Genomic DNA, 17734 nt, shown 5'->3' with positions numbered 1-17734 from the left:
AACAATTGTCACCACCACAAAGCCAAGTCTTGACTTGAATGATTCTTCTCTCTCTTGCTTCTTTGCCAAAATGAGCATATAGGAAACATAATATAGCACCAGACTCCAAAGAATAATGCTTCTGAAAACTGCAAGCTTAAAACCAAACTAGACATGTTATGTGGGCAAAATGAAAACCTATTCCGGGCAAAACATCCTTATGAAGTAGCCATCAAGGCCAAATATTGGTCATCATTGGAAGGCTCAAGGTTGGGTGTGGCCATGTATGTTCGCTGCTCTACCACGAGCAAAGCACAATTCACAACATTAATATTCATTCATCAATGTTGCTTTTAGACTTTGTTTGCAGTTAACTAACCTGTGTTGCCCAAACATTTGAGAACGACCTCTCACATTGGAATGGTTGGGATAGAAATGAAGGCTTTATTGGCCTACACAGTTGAAGATCAGGATACCTACAGTCAACAGAGAGAAGCGTTAGTTGCCCAAAAAGCTTTGGTTTACGACTATATCAAAAATGTACCTCTTGCAAAATCATTTTAATAGGCCAATAGACTTTCTAAGATGGACCATTAAATGCAAATCGTAGAAGCCATTCATTAGGCAAAGAGACATGGAAAGGATTCATACAAGGTCAGACTTACGTCCTAGACCCAGCCTATTCCACAACAGGCAGAAATGTTTCTTATCCTCTTTCTCCCTTAAAGGTTGAACACATTAGCGTCCATTATTTGCCCTTCATTATTCGTGACGCAGGCCTTTTAAATACTTGCATTAACTCCTTCCTTGCCCCAGGGTCCAAAGCCATCTGTCAGCAGAACACAGCTTACCACAGGCTAGCCCCCAGCTGAAAGGGTTAGCGGCTACGTTAGGCAGGCAACTGCCTTTTGAACCATATTTTACGCTTGACAAGCAACATATGAATAATATATAGAACTTGGGTGGATATAATTGAGATTAATGCATGCATATCAATCAATACATGACACGGGTAATATAATACTTTAAAATAATATATTGCATTGATTTATATTCATGGATTTATGCGTCAATTCTGTGCCAGGACCCATGAAAAGGGTTTTTAAGCCGATAAAATATTTTGTCTTCTGATAATAAATGGGAGCATTTAAGAGCCCCGTGCCGAGGGGGGCTGTCAGGACTTGCTAATGACGGGTCTTTTGTTTCGCTCTCTTTTCCAGAAGAACTCCAGAAAGTTTTATTTGAACAGATAGATCTACGAAGAAGGTTGGAGCAAGAATTCCAAGTACTAAAAGGCAGTCCGTCGTTCCCAGTTTTCAGTAAGAGCATTATATTCTTTGTTCTATGTGGAAAATAATGTATTCTGGGAATAATACCCGTAATGATAGTATTCAGTGGATGAATTCCTTTGTTTATTTCACACGCTTGCATTTATTTATTTTGTGTCCACATTTACATGCAGACCAAGCTGTCCAGTAAGAGTGGCAGTTGGGGTTGGGACATACCATATAACATTGCCGGGGTGCTTACAAAAGTCATCTTTTATTCATATGGTATAAACCTTTTTTTCAAAGGTTGCTCTATCTGATTTTTTTTTTTTTTAGTTGGAGTTAAGCTTTAATTTGTTACTTACTTAAAAAATAAGAAGAAGAATTTCATGTTTTTTTTCCCCCATGCAGTGGGGCTGTGCTTGCACTGCATGGGTTAACTGCTCACTTTTGTCTAGGGGTGAGGAGAGCGGAGATATGTTTACCTAACCTACCGATCCTCCAAGAGCAAGACCAGCCCCCCCCCCCCTCACACGCTAGCGGTCTTGTGCGTTGGACTGTTCCTGTCATCATAACACCCATAGACCAGCTGCGGACTTGAGGACGGCATGAACGGTCCACCGCTGGATGTGGGGGAGCACTGTTTTTTGGAGGATCGAAGGATTGGGTGAGTATAGCCTTTCTGTGTGCCCCTGGACAAAATGAGCAGTTACCCTCACTGCATGAGAAAAAAGATTTGATAGAGGTTGTCCTAACTACTGACTCCGGGAACGTTGGAAAAGTTATGTAGATCAGTTGGCTGCAGCCAATAGGCTGCAACAGCTGGTCAGTGTATTCTAATAGTGGAGTTGTCCTGCTGCCAGAATACAATGGCACAGTCGGAAGGATTCCTCCATCCACCTCACTTGTGTGGATGGGGGAATCTGTTCTTTTTTTTTTCAGCCTGCTGGCTGAACGAAAAAAAACGAGGCATCTATAAAGGGTCAGCTCCCACTGTCATAAATTTTAGATTTTTTGTAATGATATCTAAATGTAAAATTACTGAAAATATCTTATGTGATCCGGGCTGGGAGATAAAGTTTTTGTATTGTAAAAGAAGGGTCCCAGCCAAAATTGAAACCATTGTGCGGTTTTATTGACATATTTCGTACTTTTTTGCTTACTAATAAAACACATCAGACCTTCTGCCATTTGTCATAGGCAAAGAAAAAGCAAAGATGTAGACAACATATCAAGACTGTTTGATGCCCACTCTTTTGCCACTTACACACGATCGGAATTTCCGACAACAAAACCGGGGATTTTTTTCCGATGCTTATCTTGCATACACACGGTCACACAAATGTTGTCGGAAATTCCAAACGTGAGAACGCGGTGACGTACAAGACGTACGACGAACCGAGAAAAAGGAAGTTCAATAGCCAGTGTGGCTCCTTTCTGCTTGATTCCGAGCATGCGTGAACTTTTGTGCGACGGACTTGTGTACACGATAGGACTTTCCGACAACAAGGGAAGTTGGCGGAAAATTTGAGAACCTGCTCTCAAACATTTGTGGCCTGAAATTCCGACAGCAAATGTTCTATGGAGCATAGACACGGTCAGACTTTCCATTGGAAAGTCCAACCGTGTATGCGCGGCACTAGACTTCAAAAACTTACTGACTTCAATTTTGTACAGTGTGTGCCAGACCATAATTTTTCTTAGAAGGACTGGTTTGTTGTGTGTGGGATCCAATCTCAGACGAAATGTGACCTTTAATGACAGGTTCACTATAAGAAATGGAGGCCAAGTAACCCCCAGTATCCAGATTATGCTACAATAAATTTCTCTAGTCAACCCTTTCCTCTCCAGACTGTCTCTGGGACACCCCTTCCATTCCTTGGATCTCAGATCCTTCAATCATTGAAGCTCAGAATCACAATTGGACATTATCTAGTGTAGTCTGCATGCAAATGCAATCTTCCTAAACTGATTGAGCAGCTGCCATTTTCTGATGTAGCTGTGTTTGGTGTAAGCACATAAGAAGCTTCCCTCTGCATCCTGCAATTCTGAATTTCTCATGTGTGGACAATGGGAAGGAATGAGGTAGGATCTATTTAAGCCAGAGGTCTACAAACTTCTAAAACACATTATGAACTTTACAAATAATCACTTTTATAAAGAGCCCCCCCTTACATCTAGGATTACCCAGCAGAATCCCCTGTTACATCCAGGATTGCCCATCCAAATCCCTTCCTTACATCTAGGGTTTCCCAACATTAGAGTCCCTTCTTACATTTAGAAGTGCCTATTAGATCCCCCCTCCCCCCTTACATCCAGGATTTACTATCAGAGTCCTCCCTTACATCCAGGATTGCCCATTAGAGTCACCCTTTACATCCAGGATTGCAGGATTGCCCGTTCTTACATCTAGACGTACCTGTCAGAGTCCCCTCTTATATCCAGGATTGTCCATTAGAGTAACCACTTGCATCCAGGATTGCCCATTTGAGTCCCCCATTACATCCAGGAGTGCCCACCAGAGTTCACCCTTTCATCTTTGTTTGCCGATCAGAATCCCCCATTACATCCAAGAGTGCCCATCAGAGTCCCCCCTTGAAACTAGGACTGCCCACCAGAGCCCCTTATTATATCCAGGCTTGCCTATAACAATCCCCCTTGACATCCAGGAGTGCCTATCATAGGGACTGGGGGAGGATCATGGCTGGACAGCAGTGGATGCTCCAGTCTCCATATTAAATTACCCAGACCTGTGCATCCACTGCCAGTTAGGGTAATTTCACAGACAGTTGCTGGGGCCGGCTAAAATCTCTAGTGGGCCAGATGTGGCCTGCAAATATATATATATATATGTTCTACACAATTTATTTTGCCGTAAGATAGCGTAATGCTTTGCTGTGCACTATAACACAGGTGCATTGCAACACACTGTAGATATGGGTTAGGGTGTAATTACCATTTGCATTGCAACACACATCTAAAGTGAACCACCATGCCCTGTGGTAACATGTTACAGGGGCGGACTGACCATTCGAGCACTCGGGCACTGCCCAAGGGCCCCATGCCACTAAGGGGCCCCGTCAGGGTTGCCAGCCTCAATAAATGAGCCCTCAATATATACACTATATTGTCACAAGTATTGGGACGCCTGCCTTTACACGCACTTTAGTGGCATCCCAGTCTTAGTCCGTAGGGTTCAATAGTGATATGGTCCAAAAAAAAACATCTACGAGGTAAATGAATGGATCAATTCACCCATAGAAAAAACAGCGCATATTACTCTATAGAAGAAAAATTGTTCTGGTGCAAACTCTTATTCTACGGAAAACATATGGCATAGGAAGCAAAACTGAAACAAAGTTTTCTGTCACAGATAATCACAGATCACAGGGGTATCCTATGCCTCTTATGGACTGAAATAGATAACTTTGTTTCAGTTCTTTTTTCACTGAAACTATCTTGAGCATTTAGCATAAACTGGACATATGGATAGTTATTATGGACAATAATAATTTTGTATGATCAATTTTTGGAGTATATACATATGTTTTCCGTAGAATAAGAGTTTGCACCAGAACAATTTTTCTTCTATAGAGTAATATGCGCTGTTTTTTCTATGGGTGAATTGATCCATTCATTTACCTCGTAGATGGGTTTTTTTGACGTTTTCAGTGGTTTTTATTCATTTAAAGCCTTTTAATACAGCTGCTTAAATTCCACAGCTCCCAGTTAGGAAGCACACTATTTAGTGCTAGCGCTTTTATTTTGCTTGGTCAACGGGCGGAGGTTACCCAAAGCAAAAGTGATATGGTCCACCCTTTGCAGCTATAAAAGCTTCAACTCTTCTAGGAAGGATGTCCACAAGGTTTAGGAGTGTCTATGGGAATGTTTGACCATTCTTCCAGAAGCACATTTGTGAGGTCAGGCACTGATTTTGGATGAGAAGGCTTGGCTCACGGTCTCCACTCAAATTCATCCCAAAAAAAAAAAGAAAACAAATAGAATTCGACATGCTATCTGCCAATAGAACTTAACCAAAAGTGCATTCTATGCATCCAAAATATAGTATAATATACCAAATCAAATCATTATTCAACCAAAAAATAATGTCAAAGCAATAACTCCAAGGCCAATAATAAATAACAAGTTATCTCCTCCAATTCTGCAAGATGGCTGGTTGACAAACAGCCGTTCAGAAACAAACTGAAAAGTGCGAAAAGAAAAGTGCGAATCAACACTCAGCAAACTTCTACTAACATGAAATTAGCAGAAGGAGTCCAAAGGGTGGCGCTAAAGAGCTGAAAAACAACAAAGTACGTCACTATGTTCGTGATTGTTGGCTAACAATTGTGTGCCATTTGTATGCAAGACAAGTTTGGGCCAACGCCCTTCAGACAAAATTCTGCGGTTTTGTTGGCCAACAATCCGATCACGTGTACGAGGGCTAAGACTACGTAAAATAGGTGCTTTAGTATGGCATGCAGCTTCTTCCTATAGTTCCAAATGCATGCAGCTGAGACCTCTGCCTTTTTATTTTTAAGAACAAACATTTTTAATAGGTCCTCTTTGCTGGTTAATAGGGTGAAATTTGTATCAGATTTTTAAAAATATTTTCTCCTTTTTTTTTTTTTATATGAGATTGTACTGCTGTTAGCTGAAGGCTATCGTACGGCCTATAGACGGACAGGACAGGTGTCTTGTGTCTAACTGGGATCAGCAGGCAAAGAGTTACAGCTCATGGAGAATCTATATAAGTGATCTGAAAGCCATTCCCATCAGGACCTATATCTTATTTATAAGAACGTCCCACGAGTGCTTTCCCAGAGCTTCCTCACTTTAGAGGAGTCGCTGTGCGTTTTGGAAGCTTCCTGTCTTAACTCTCAATGAGCTTGGTTAAAACCCTGATGGAGGGTGGCTGTTTAATGAGCGAGCTGTAGCCCATTGTGCATTTAGCTCTCCTCCCAGTTCCATTACGGCCAGGCCTCTCTGTGTGCCCCCCCACATTAACTACGCACACTAGGACGGGAGCCGGCCGCTCAGCTCTTTAATAATTCCTCACCACTGAATGCCTCTTCATTCTTCCCCGGCATTTGCTCTTCCAGCTGTCCATTTGTCATTCCTCCAGTGTTATAGCTCACCATATAACGAGTATAGAGAGTGCAAAACATACCGGCTCTCTCCTTTCGAAAAAGACTGTACTCCAGCCATGGGAATACTTCCATCTCTCACTTAGTTGGGAGAGTTTCTGAGCTCCCAGAATGCAGCATTTTATACTGATGATCATTATTATTATTATTCGCCCCTTTTTAACAAATGAAACTGCCAAGCTCCTAGTTCACTCCCTCGTTATCTCTCGCCTTGACTACTGCAACTCCCTTCTCATTGTCCTACCTCTCCATAGGCTATCCCCTCTTCAGTCTATCACAGGGGTCTCCAAATTACGGCCCTCTAGATGTTCAGGAACTACAATTCCCATCATGCCTAGTCATGTCTGTGAATGACAGAGTTTTACAATGCCTCATGGGATGTGTAGTCCCGCAACAGCTGGAGGGCCGTAGTTTGGAGATCCCTGGTTTATCTTGAATGCTGCTGCCAGACTTATCCACCTTATCAACCGCTCAGTGTCGGCCAACCCTCTCCTCCAATCCCTACACTGGCTCCCGATCGCCCAGCAAATTAAATTCAAAATACTAACCACAACATACAAAGCCATTCACAACTCTGCCCCAAGCTACATCACCAATCTTGTCTCCAACTATCACCCAAATCGTCCCCTCCGTTCTTCTGAAGACCTCCTACTCTCAAGCTCTCTCGTCTCCTCCTCCCATACTCGTCTCCAGGATTTCTCCAGAGCCGCTCCCATCCTCTGGAACTCGCTAACCTCCACCTGTCTGGCTATCCCCTACTCTTGCTACCTTCAGGCGGTCCCTGAAAACTCATCTCTTCAGGAAAGCCTATCACGTCTCCAACTAATCTTCTACCGCTTCCATCAGCTCATTCCCCACAGTTACAACCTTTTGTACCACCTGCCCCACCCTATTAGATTGTAAGTAGGCTTCATTAAAAAAATCAGAATTCGGCCAAATTTTACATCTTTTCGTACATTCGGATGCATCCGAATAAAAAAATAACGATTTTCAACTAATACGAAAGAAATTATAGCGAATACAAATAAATTTGACATGTTTCAGTAATTCTTTAAAGATCTGATGTAACAAAAGGTCAACTCAAAGTAAATCCTACAGTCCAATCAGCTGATTCATTTTGTGCTGGAGGTTGGATTACTATCAAAGTACATTCCTGAGAACTGAGTGAGAAGGGTGTTGTATTGTGTTTGAGCCGAGGAGAAGAGATTTTGTCATTGTGTGTGTTAAAACATTCAATAAACAAACGACTTTCCAAACTACGAATCATTATCACGAATATATATACATACAAAAATATCAAATTTCAACGAATACGAACAAAAATTATAGCACATATAACGAATGAATTCGACAAGATTCGAGATTCAGTATTACGAATATCGACACTCTACAGAAATAGCAAATTATACAAAAACGTATTAACGTAACATAACGAATATATCAGAACGAAATTATGTATTTTATGAATGACAACGAACTGAAACTAAACTAAATTTTCCGTTGTGCACAAGTCTAAGCCCTTGTACACACGGTCGGAGATTTCGACAATCAAATCCGTTGGATTTTGTCCGTCGGATTTTGTCCCTCGGATCTTGTCCGAAACTGTTGCATACACACGGTCGGACTAAGTTGTCGAAAAATCCGATCATTCAGAACGTGATGACGTAATTTCGTTAAGATGGGACTACGTTCAGGCTAGTAGCCAATAGCTTTGATGTAGGAATTTGATCTGAGCATGCGTGGCACTTGGTCCGATCAAAATTCTCTACACATGATCGGAGTATGTCCAATCAAACCAGTTGGTTGGAAAATATTTCCAACAAGTTGGAAAATTGGGTCCGACGGATATTGCGACGGAATCAGTCTGATGCATACCACACACAGTCGGATTATCCGACAACACGGTCCGATAGGACACATTCCGACGGATTCTCCGACCGTGTGTACAAGGGCTAATTGTAAGCTCTTCTGAGCAAGGCCCTCTTAATCCTCTTGTATTTTATTGTACTATAACTGTATTGTCTCATTTTTATATTGTAAAGCACTGAGTAAACTTTTGGCTAAATCCTGTATAATAATAATAATAATTATACAGGATTTATATAGTGCCAACAGTTTGCGCAGCGGTTTACAATGTGAGGGTAGACAGTACAACTACAATACAATTCAGTACAGGAGGAATCAGAGGGCTCTGCTCATTAGAGCTTACAATCTAAAAGATCATACAGAATACTGCATAGCTTTCCGCAATACTGTAATTTTTTTCTATAAAATGAATGCATAATGCTTTCCACATACATGGGATTAAAACGAAATTATTTTTTTAAATCAGGAAAATATAAAATATTGCAAATGAATGGTATTCTCATACCTGGCAAGCAGGTGGAGCTGTGGACTTCTTTTTGCATAAGTATCTGCCTGCTTATACAGTAGCTGCTTTATTGGAAAAAAAAAACTGTTGTCTACGGAGTTCAGTAGCTCAAGCCAAAATTTTCAAACACAATTCAATGAGGCTGATTTTCTAAAACAGTTAATGAAGATTAAATTCTATTATCCATCCATGGGCAAATACAATAATTCAATAGGGATTTGCTTCATATGATTGTGTAGGCCCTTGCCCTAAACAGGGGCTACTATATCAATTTAGTTTTTAGCTGGGCTGTAGTTAGCGCAGACTGATTGTACAGTTTTTCACTTGGTTTTTCCCTAAGCTTAAAGCAGACCTTCAGTCATTTTTTCAAAATTCCATCTATTAAATCTTCTGCCCTTGTTGTTTTAACTTTGGATAGTAAAACATTTCTCATTCTGCCAGTAAATACTGTATACAGCCCACTTCCTGTTTATTGTCTGGAAAAAGGTCTAGGCTTATGACATCATGCACAGCTCTCTCTCTCTCTTACTCTAGTGAGAGTTTGCCAGGAAGGGAGGGGGGTGTTATAAGAGGCCCAATCAGAGCTGCAGAGCTGGAGGTGTGCCTCTGTGTGTCTGTGTAAATCCAGGAAGTGAACAGGCAGAAGCTTCACCTGCCCACAGTTAAAATGATTGCAGCCAGACTCAGTGGAGGGAGATTTCTGCAGCATATTTGACAAGTACAGAATCACAGTATATATAAAATATTATGCAAAGTGGTTGGAGGGAAGCTTCAGAATGGCAAAGATGTTCATATTACAAATTATGTGAGCAGACTGCAGTTCCTCTTTAAGTTGGCTTGTGATTTCTCACTATGGCCAGTAGATATCACTGGTATCACTGGTCATATTATGAGATTTCACAAAGAAAACTAAGTTATGAATATTTATATTTTCTACAGCCAATTCAGTAGGAGGTTTATGCCACTGGTGCATACTGGAGGAGGATATAAATATTAGGGACAGGTCATGTGCTCACTCTCTTACCCTGGGATGAGGTTGGATGGAGCTCTGCTGTTAGGCCCAATAACCTGTTTTGGGGCCTAACATTTGTTAAAGTGGTCCTGAAGCCTTCCTTCCCGGTCTAGAGGAAGCTGTGGGACCCAGAGAAAGCCCCTTGATGAAGAGAGCCAGAAGGGCCTGGTGACTCACTTGGATGAACCACTGAAATTTGGGAATGTGCTTACAGTGTTGCAGAGTCGGCTTAACGGTTCTGTGGACATTTATCTGGAGAGTCTGTAAGTGATCTGCTACGGTATCTGGGACCCCTAACCCTCCCCTCTTTAACCGTTCTGCAATGAAATGTTAAAATACAAATGTGATTAGTGCCCAATCTCCTTTCCCAGTTCCCCATTTTAGTCGTGGACTAGGTGAAATGCTTGCCCGCCCCTAGCCTCTGGGGGTGCTATCCTGCCTTAGGGGGTCAGAGGGGTGCTACAGTTGGATAATTGAAGGGAATTTGTCACACAATTTATTATGAGAACATTCTGAACTCCTTTAATAAACAAGGCTCAATAAATCAGAGGAGAGCCTCCGCCCCATCTCACTGTACAGCTCAGTGGTAGTTTTCAGTATGGGACAGAGTGCCTAAGGGCCGGTTCACACTGCGGGCGATGCGAGGCGACACCGACTTGCCTCGCCGCGACCTGCCGCGACCTCAGCGGCGATTTGCAAATGACTTCTGTATAGAAGTCAATGTAAGTCGCCCCGAGGTCGCCCAGAAGTAGTACAGGAACCTTTTTTCTGAGTCGGAGCGACTCGAGTCGCTCCTCTCAGAACGGTTCCATTGTACAGAACGGGGGCGATTTGTCAGATTGCGGCGAGGCAAGTCGTGCCGCCTCGCATCGCCCGCAGTGTGAACTGGCCCTAAAGGGGAGCAGGTTCTACTCTGCTGTCACCTTTGAAAACCCATAGTGCTGTGGAAATCCTATGTCAGTGGAACTCCCTATAAGAAATTACAGCTAAACTCCAGCTAACACTTTTTAAACAGTTATGCCCCGTACACACGAGCGGAATTTCCGACAGAAAAAGTCAGACGGGAGCTTTTCATCGTATATTCTGACTGTGTGTATGCCCCATCGGACATTTTACGTTGAAAATTCTGACGGTCCTAGAAAGAGAACATGTTCTATATTTTTCCGACTGAACTAATTCCTATCGGGAAAACCTCTCGTCTGTATGCTGTTCCGACATACCAAAAACGATGCACACTCTGAAGCAAGTACGAGACGGAAGCTTTTGGCTACTGGGTATTGAACTTCCGCTTTCTAGCCCCGTCGTACATGTTATACATCACTGCGTTCTTGATGGTCAGACTTTGGTATGACCGTGTGTATGCAAGACAGCTTCAGCGGAATTCCGTTGGAACTCCGTCGGAAAAACCTTCAGAGTTTATTCCGACAGGAAAACCGGTTGTATGTACAGGGCATGACAGAAACTTTTTTTTTACTGTTGGGATAAAAGTTTTACATAAATGGATAAAGGTTGTTCATTGTCAGTGGTAAACGATTTGTCTCAACCCTCTAACTTCCCCTATTGATGGTCAGCTTGGTTTGTTAAAGGAAGTTGAAAAATAACAGACTTCCTGGCAGGATCGCCAGGTAATAAAACTACATTATAGAGGGGCTCAGAAAAACAAAGACTGCTGTGTTAATGCCATTGACAGACTGCATTATATATGACATAGGTCATTTTTATTTTGACCAAACTTCCACTTTAATTTATTTAATTGGTAGTTTATAAAATCAGGATTGCCATCATTTACAAGGATGCAGAACATTGTTGCACACTATGGCACACTTACCTACACAAGGCTCTTCTCTTGACTGATCCAGGCTCTCATTCATCACACCATCCCCTGCCACCTTCTTCCTTGATGCTTCTTCAGGGAGTTGCGTTGCCCTCACCACCTGGCCCCATAACTGGTATCTTATAGACGCCGGGAACGAATGGAGGTTGTAAACTGCACTGTGCATGTGTACAGTATAGAAAATTGCTATGGGAATGGAAGAGACTTTGCCAAGGTTTAGAGGTTCCAAAGATAGGATTGAGAGGTTTAGACGTTCGTCTAAAACTGCTGCTCCTCTAAAAAGTGATCAACATTCAGAATGTTTTTCAGAGTCGATTGACGGGTGGCGAGAAGATAATGTGATGCCTGCTGTTTTAACCTCAACAAACATGCCACAACCGTGTGCATTGCATGCGGCTGCATTGCATTTGCATTGTTCCCCATTCACTTGAATGGGTTGCAGTCAGAAGGCACCACTTGTTGAATAATTTTATTAATATTTATTATTATTATCATTATTATTATTAATAACAACCCCATGAAATCATTCCCCGCATCTATTAACTTTTGTACCACCACCCCCTCCCTTTAAAATGTAAGCTCTATGAGCAGGGCCCTCCTGTACCTTCTGTATTGAACTGTACTGTAATTGTGCTGTCCCCCCTCTACATTGTAAAGTGCTGTGTAAACTGTTGGCACTATATAAATCATGAATAATAATAATAATAATAATAATACATTTTATTTATAGACACCTTTTTAGAACGCCCAAAGTCACCTTCCAAGAATAGCAACAGAGCAACAAAGAATACATAAATAAAATAAATATACATTATAGCACGGGTTCCAAGCGAGGTATCAAGACTGTGGCATGCGAATACCCCCCTTTGCTGCCATATCATCTTAAGGGGAAAGGCAGTTGGGGGGCACTAAAAATGCAATTCAACCATGCATTTTTTGATGCCCTCCCCCCCAACTACTAGTCTAAATGAGGCCTACCTCCTAGCGTTTTTTTTTATTTTAGCAGTTTAGTTCCACTTTGATTCTAATATCTACACAAGAGTATGTGCATCGTTTGGTTTTCTCACCAGCCACCGCATGTGTAGGATCAAACACCTACAACATCATTTTCCTCCGTTCTGCTTAAATCCCGGCATTTTCAGCATTATTTTCAGCTTTGAGATGGTTTTCTTGCAGCAAATCCGGGCTTTATAGTAAGACACAATATAATAGCAGATTGTTAAATCGCTTTCCTCTGACTCTGTGCACAGGGCCAAACTGAACAAGTTAGACACAGGGATTCGATTTAAATTAAAAACTGTCACAGTGAAGCCTGCACTGGCTGATGACACTTGGAATGTGATTGGTCAGTGAGCAGAGACATACAGTTCTTCTTTCAGGCACTTTGATTTTGCAATTTGACTTTTAATTTGTGAAAAAGAAAATTGTGACTGTATTGTCTGCCTTTTATATTGTAAAGTGCTGCATAAACCGCTGCCGCTTTATAAGTCTTGTATAACATAATAATATCAATAAAATTGGGTCCATTGCCACTTGCAACCTTGCATTCTGTTGTGTCACAAAAGCCGCAACACGCTGGGAGGAGGGATAGGGGTGTGATGAGGAAGGTAATAAAATAACAAGGCAATGAATTTCCAAAAGAGCAGGAGGTTTAATAACATCAGCTGCAGCTAGGAACAAATGCATTATTTGCTCAAAAAAAGAAGGCACAAGGGCCTGTTTATAACAAAATGTCACCATAGAATTACATGTGGTACAATATGATTGGTTGCTAAGATCTACATCATTGTAACTAACCATAAATTTGATATCTGTCACCTGTCACAACCAGAAAAATGTATTCATTCCCACAATTCCTATATGTTGGACCTACAGAACTGCTTCCAGCTGGCCAGGTCCATACACCGTACGGATCTCACATTCCTCTTTGTGTTAAAAGCTCATGGTCACTTCAGTGAGCTTATATCAGAACTTTTCAGCAGACTCTGCTGAATAAAACAATACCTCTGATCAGTGGATGACAATCCGTTGATCAGAGCTCTTCTCCCAAAAAGGTCCTTATGCTTTCAGAAAATATATGGTTTGGGGGAGGGTCTTTCACAAACTCTGTAAGCTGTAAGGAAAAATGAAAACATTCAGGTTTTTAGAGAAATTTGGAAATTTAAATTTGTGCGTACGTTAGATTTTCACCTTTACGCAAAAAGGTGTAATTTAAAAGTTACAAATATTTGTTATTTATCGATACAAGTTAAGCTTTTATATTTAGTAGGGATTTTGTAGAATGTGCTGTGTTTTTATCTGCTAATAATGATTTTAGTGTATTTTTAGGAAAAATATTATTTTGATAAACATTTGCACAAATATCGTGGGACCTTAAAAATCTGCAGCACCTTATTTTTATTTTTTTATTCTACTGGTCCTGTGCTTTCAGACAATATAGGTTGGGGGGGGGGGGGGGGGTCTTTTACAAACTCTGAAAGCTATAAGTGAAAAATAAAAAAGCAAAGGAAAAATTGCAAAAATGGTGCGACCGGCTGAGTTTAAAAGTGGAACGCATGGCCTGGCATCGAAAGTTTTAAGGAATGCTATCTTACCAGGTTCTATTTTATCTCTTGACAGCGTTTTTTTTTTTCTTGGCAGTGGTCAAGAATTCCCCTTAAAATTAGGTTTTCTATATTATAAAAAAAGTATAGTATAAACTTCTATAAACTAATAACTATTGCTTATTATTGAATTAATAATAATATTGATGATAATAGCACTACTGCTACAATAATAATAATTTGAATATCTTAATAATTCATGATAATAATAATAATAATAATTGTATTAATAACATATGCAAATGAATATGAATAATGTGAAATACATGGGTTATTATGAAATCCAACTACAGGTGGTTAGTTATAGAGAAAAAGGAGTTGCCTGTGAAAACAAGTGCAACTTGCTTAAATGTTTCCAACGTTTCCAAAAAAATTAAAAAAAGCTACTGTATTAGGTACTCTACTCTAATGTTTCTGGGGGGAAAATAGGCAAATGTTATCATAGATTTATATTAACCACTTCAATACAGGGCACTTAAACACCTTCCTGCCCAGACCAATTTTGAGCTTTCAGCGCTGTCGCATTTTGAATGACAATTGCGCGGTCATGCTACACTGTACCCACAAATTTTTTCCCACAAATAGAGCTTTCTTTTGGTGGTATTTGATCACCTCTGCGGTTTTTATTTTTTGTGCTACAAATAAAAAAATACCGAAAATTTTGAAAAAAAAATGTTTTTTTTTTGTTTCAGTTTCAAAACTTTGTAAATAAGTACGTTTTCTCCTTCACGGATGGGCACTGATGGGGCTACACTGATGGGCACTGATAAGGCGGCACTGATGGGCACCAATGAAGTGGCACTGATGAGGTGGCATTGATGGACACTGATAGGCGGCACTGATAGGCAGCACTGATAGGCGACACTGATAGGCGACACGGATGGGCGACACGGATGGGCGACACGGATGGACACTGATAGGTGACACAAATTGGCACTGATAGCTGGCACGTATTGGCATGGATGGGCGGCACAGATGGGCATGGGTAGGCAGCACAGATGGGCATGGGTAGACGGCACAGATGGGCATTGGTAGGCGGCACAGATGGGCATGGGTGGGCACTGATAGGCGGCACAGGTGGGCACTGATAGGCTGCACAGGTGGGCACTGATAGGCGGCACAGGTGGGCACTCATTAGCGGCACAGGTGGGCACTCATTAGCAACACAGGTGTTATACTGTACTAATGGATGCCAATCAGTGCCAAACAATAATGCATGCCAATCAGTGATGCCCATTGTGGGCACTGATTGCCATCTATTATGGGCACTGATTGGCATCCATTGTGCCTGACTGGCATCCCTGGTGGTCTAGGGAGGATTACCTCTGCTGGGCATCCCTGGTGGTCTGGTGGCGTCCCTGGTGGTCCAGTGTGGGCATCCTTGGGGGGGCTGTGCTGATAATCGATCAGCACAGACCCCCCCTGTCAGAGGAGCAGCCGATCGGCTCTCCTCTACTCGCGTCTGACAGACACGAGTGAGGAAAAGCCGATCACCGGCTCTTCCCATTTACACTGTGATCAGCCGTGATTGGACACGGCTGATCACGTGGTAAAGAGTCTCCGTCGGAGACTCTTTACCGAGATCGTAGTTGCCGGGTGTCAGACTGACACCCCGCAACAACGATCGCCGCGATGCGCGCCCCCGGGGGCACGCAGCGGCTCATAATCCTTATCACGTCATATGACGTCCGGTTAGGATTATGAAACCACTTTGCCGCCGTCTATTTGTAATAGGGCGGGCGGCAAGTGGTTAAAAGAAAAAAAAGGTAGCCTTAATTGTCAAAGTGTATATTAACCTCTTGCCCCCCATGTAATGCATATGTGCGGAGGCAAAAAGGGTGCGCTTTAATGCCCACACGCCACACATTTGTGTCCATGAGTGGCAGAGCTTTCTGTGCCCACTGATGCTGGAACTTTATTATTGTTGATGTCCTGGTGATCTGGGATCTCGGATCCTTGTGAATACGCAGTTCAGATATTCCCAACTCCTCCTCCTGGTAATCCTCAATCAGGTGAATCTTGGCCAGAGGGTTTATTCTTAACAGAAGATTTGCTGGAATGTTGCAATATCTGGTACCATTTATATCAGTGGTCTACAAACTGTGGCCTGGGAGCCTGGATGCTGCACTTTGCTTGCTTTTATCTGGCCCTTGGGTTGCTATTTTATTTACTGACACCAATGAAGGGCACAATTCCTCCCAATGGCACCAGTGATGGGGCACAGTTCCTACCAATGGCATCAACGATGGGGTATAGTTCATACCAATGACACCAACGATGGGGCACAGTTCCTACCAGTGACATCAACGATGGGGCATAGTGCCTACCAATGACATCAATGATGGGGCACAGTTCCTACCAATGACATCAACGATGGGGCACAGTTCCTACCAATGACATCAACGATGGGGCACAGTTCCTACCAATGACATCAACGATGGGGCACAGTTCCTACCAATGACATCAACGATGGGGCACAGTTCCTACCAATGACATCAACGATGGAGCACAGTTCCTACCAATGGCATAAACTATCAGGGCACAGTTCCTACCAATGACATCAACGATGGGGCACAGTTCCTACCAGTGACATCAACGATGGGGCATAGTGCCTACCAATGACATCAATGATGGGGCACAGTTCCTACCAATGACATCAACGATGGGGCACAGTTCCTACCAATGACATCAACGATGGGGCACAGTTCCTACCAATGACATCAACGATGGGGCACAGTTCCTACCAATGACATCAACGATGGGGCACAGTTCCTACCAATGACATCAACGATGGAGCACAGTTCCTACCAATGGCATAAACTATCAGGGCACAGTTCCTACCAATGACATCAACGATGGGGCACAGTTCCCACCAATGACATCAATGATGGGGCATAGTTCCTATCAATAATGGGGTACAGTTCCTACCAATGACATCAACGATGGGGCACAGTTCCTACCAATGACATCAACGATGGGGCACAGTTCCTACCAATGACATCAACGATGGAGCACAGTTCCTACCAATGGCATAAACTATCAGGGCACAGTTCCTACCAATGACATCAACGATGGGGCACAGTTCCCACCAATGACATCAATGATGGGGCATAGTTCCTATCAATAATGGGGTACAGTTCCTACCAATGACATCAACGATGGGGCACAGTTCCTACCAATGACATCAACGATGGGGCACAGTTCCTACCAATGACATCAACGATGGAGCACAGTTCCTACCAATGGCATAAACTATCAGGGCACAGTTCCTACCAATGACATCAACGATGGGGCACAGTTCCCACCAATGACATCAATGATGGGGCACAGTTCCTATCAATAATGGGGTACAGTTCCCACAAATGACATCAATGATGGGGCACAGTTACTATCAATAATGGGGTACAGTTCCTACCAATGACATCAACGATGGGACACAGTTCTCACCAATGACATCAATGATGGGGTACAGTTCCTACCAATGACATCAACGATGGGGCACAGTTCTTACCAATGACAT

The 17734-nt window shown here is 42.4% G+C and overlaps 1 protein-coding gene across 3 annotated transcripts in view; it reads left to right on the top strand.

The window, feature by feature from the left end:
• The window catches only part of SKOR2 (SKI family transcriptional corepressor 2), a 63216-nt gene that overhangs the window by 33811 nt on the left and 11671 nt on the right, over positions 1-17734 (top strand). For all 3 annotated transcript variants that reach the window (XM_077463036.1, XM_077463033.1, XM_077463034.1), the window contains exon 6: positions 1200-1298. In XM_077463036.1, the coding sequence (XP_077319162.1) occupies positions 1200-1298 (99 nt within the window). The remainder of the gene's footprint in view (positions 1-1199; positions 1299-17734) is intronic.

The sequence above is a fragment of the Lithobates pipiens genome, unplaced genomic scaffold, assembly GCF_037356315.1.
Source record: "Lithobates pipiens isolate NorthernLeopardFrog02 unplaced genomic scaffold, aLitPip1_a1.2 Scaffold_3, whole genome shotgun sequence".
Classification (NCBI taxonomy): Eukaryota; Metazoa; Chordata; class Amphibia; order Anura; family Ranidae; genus Lithobates; species Lithobates pipiens.
The sequence above is the reverse complement of the archived record's forward strand: the minus strand, read 5'-3'. Positions and strand labels throughout refer to the sequence as shown.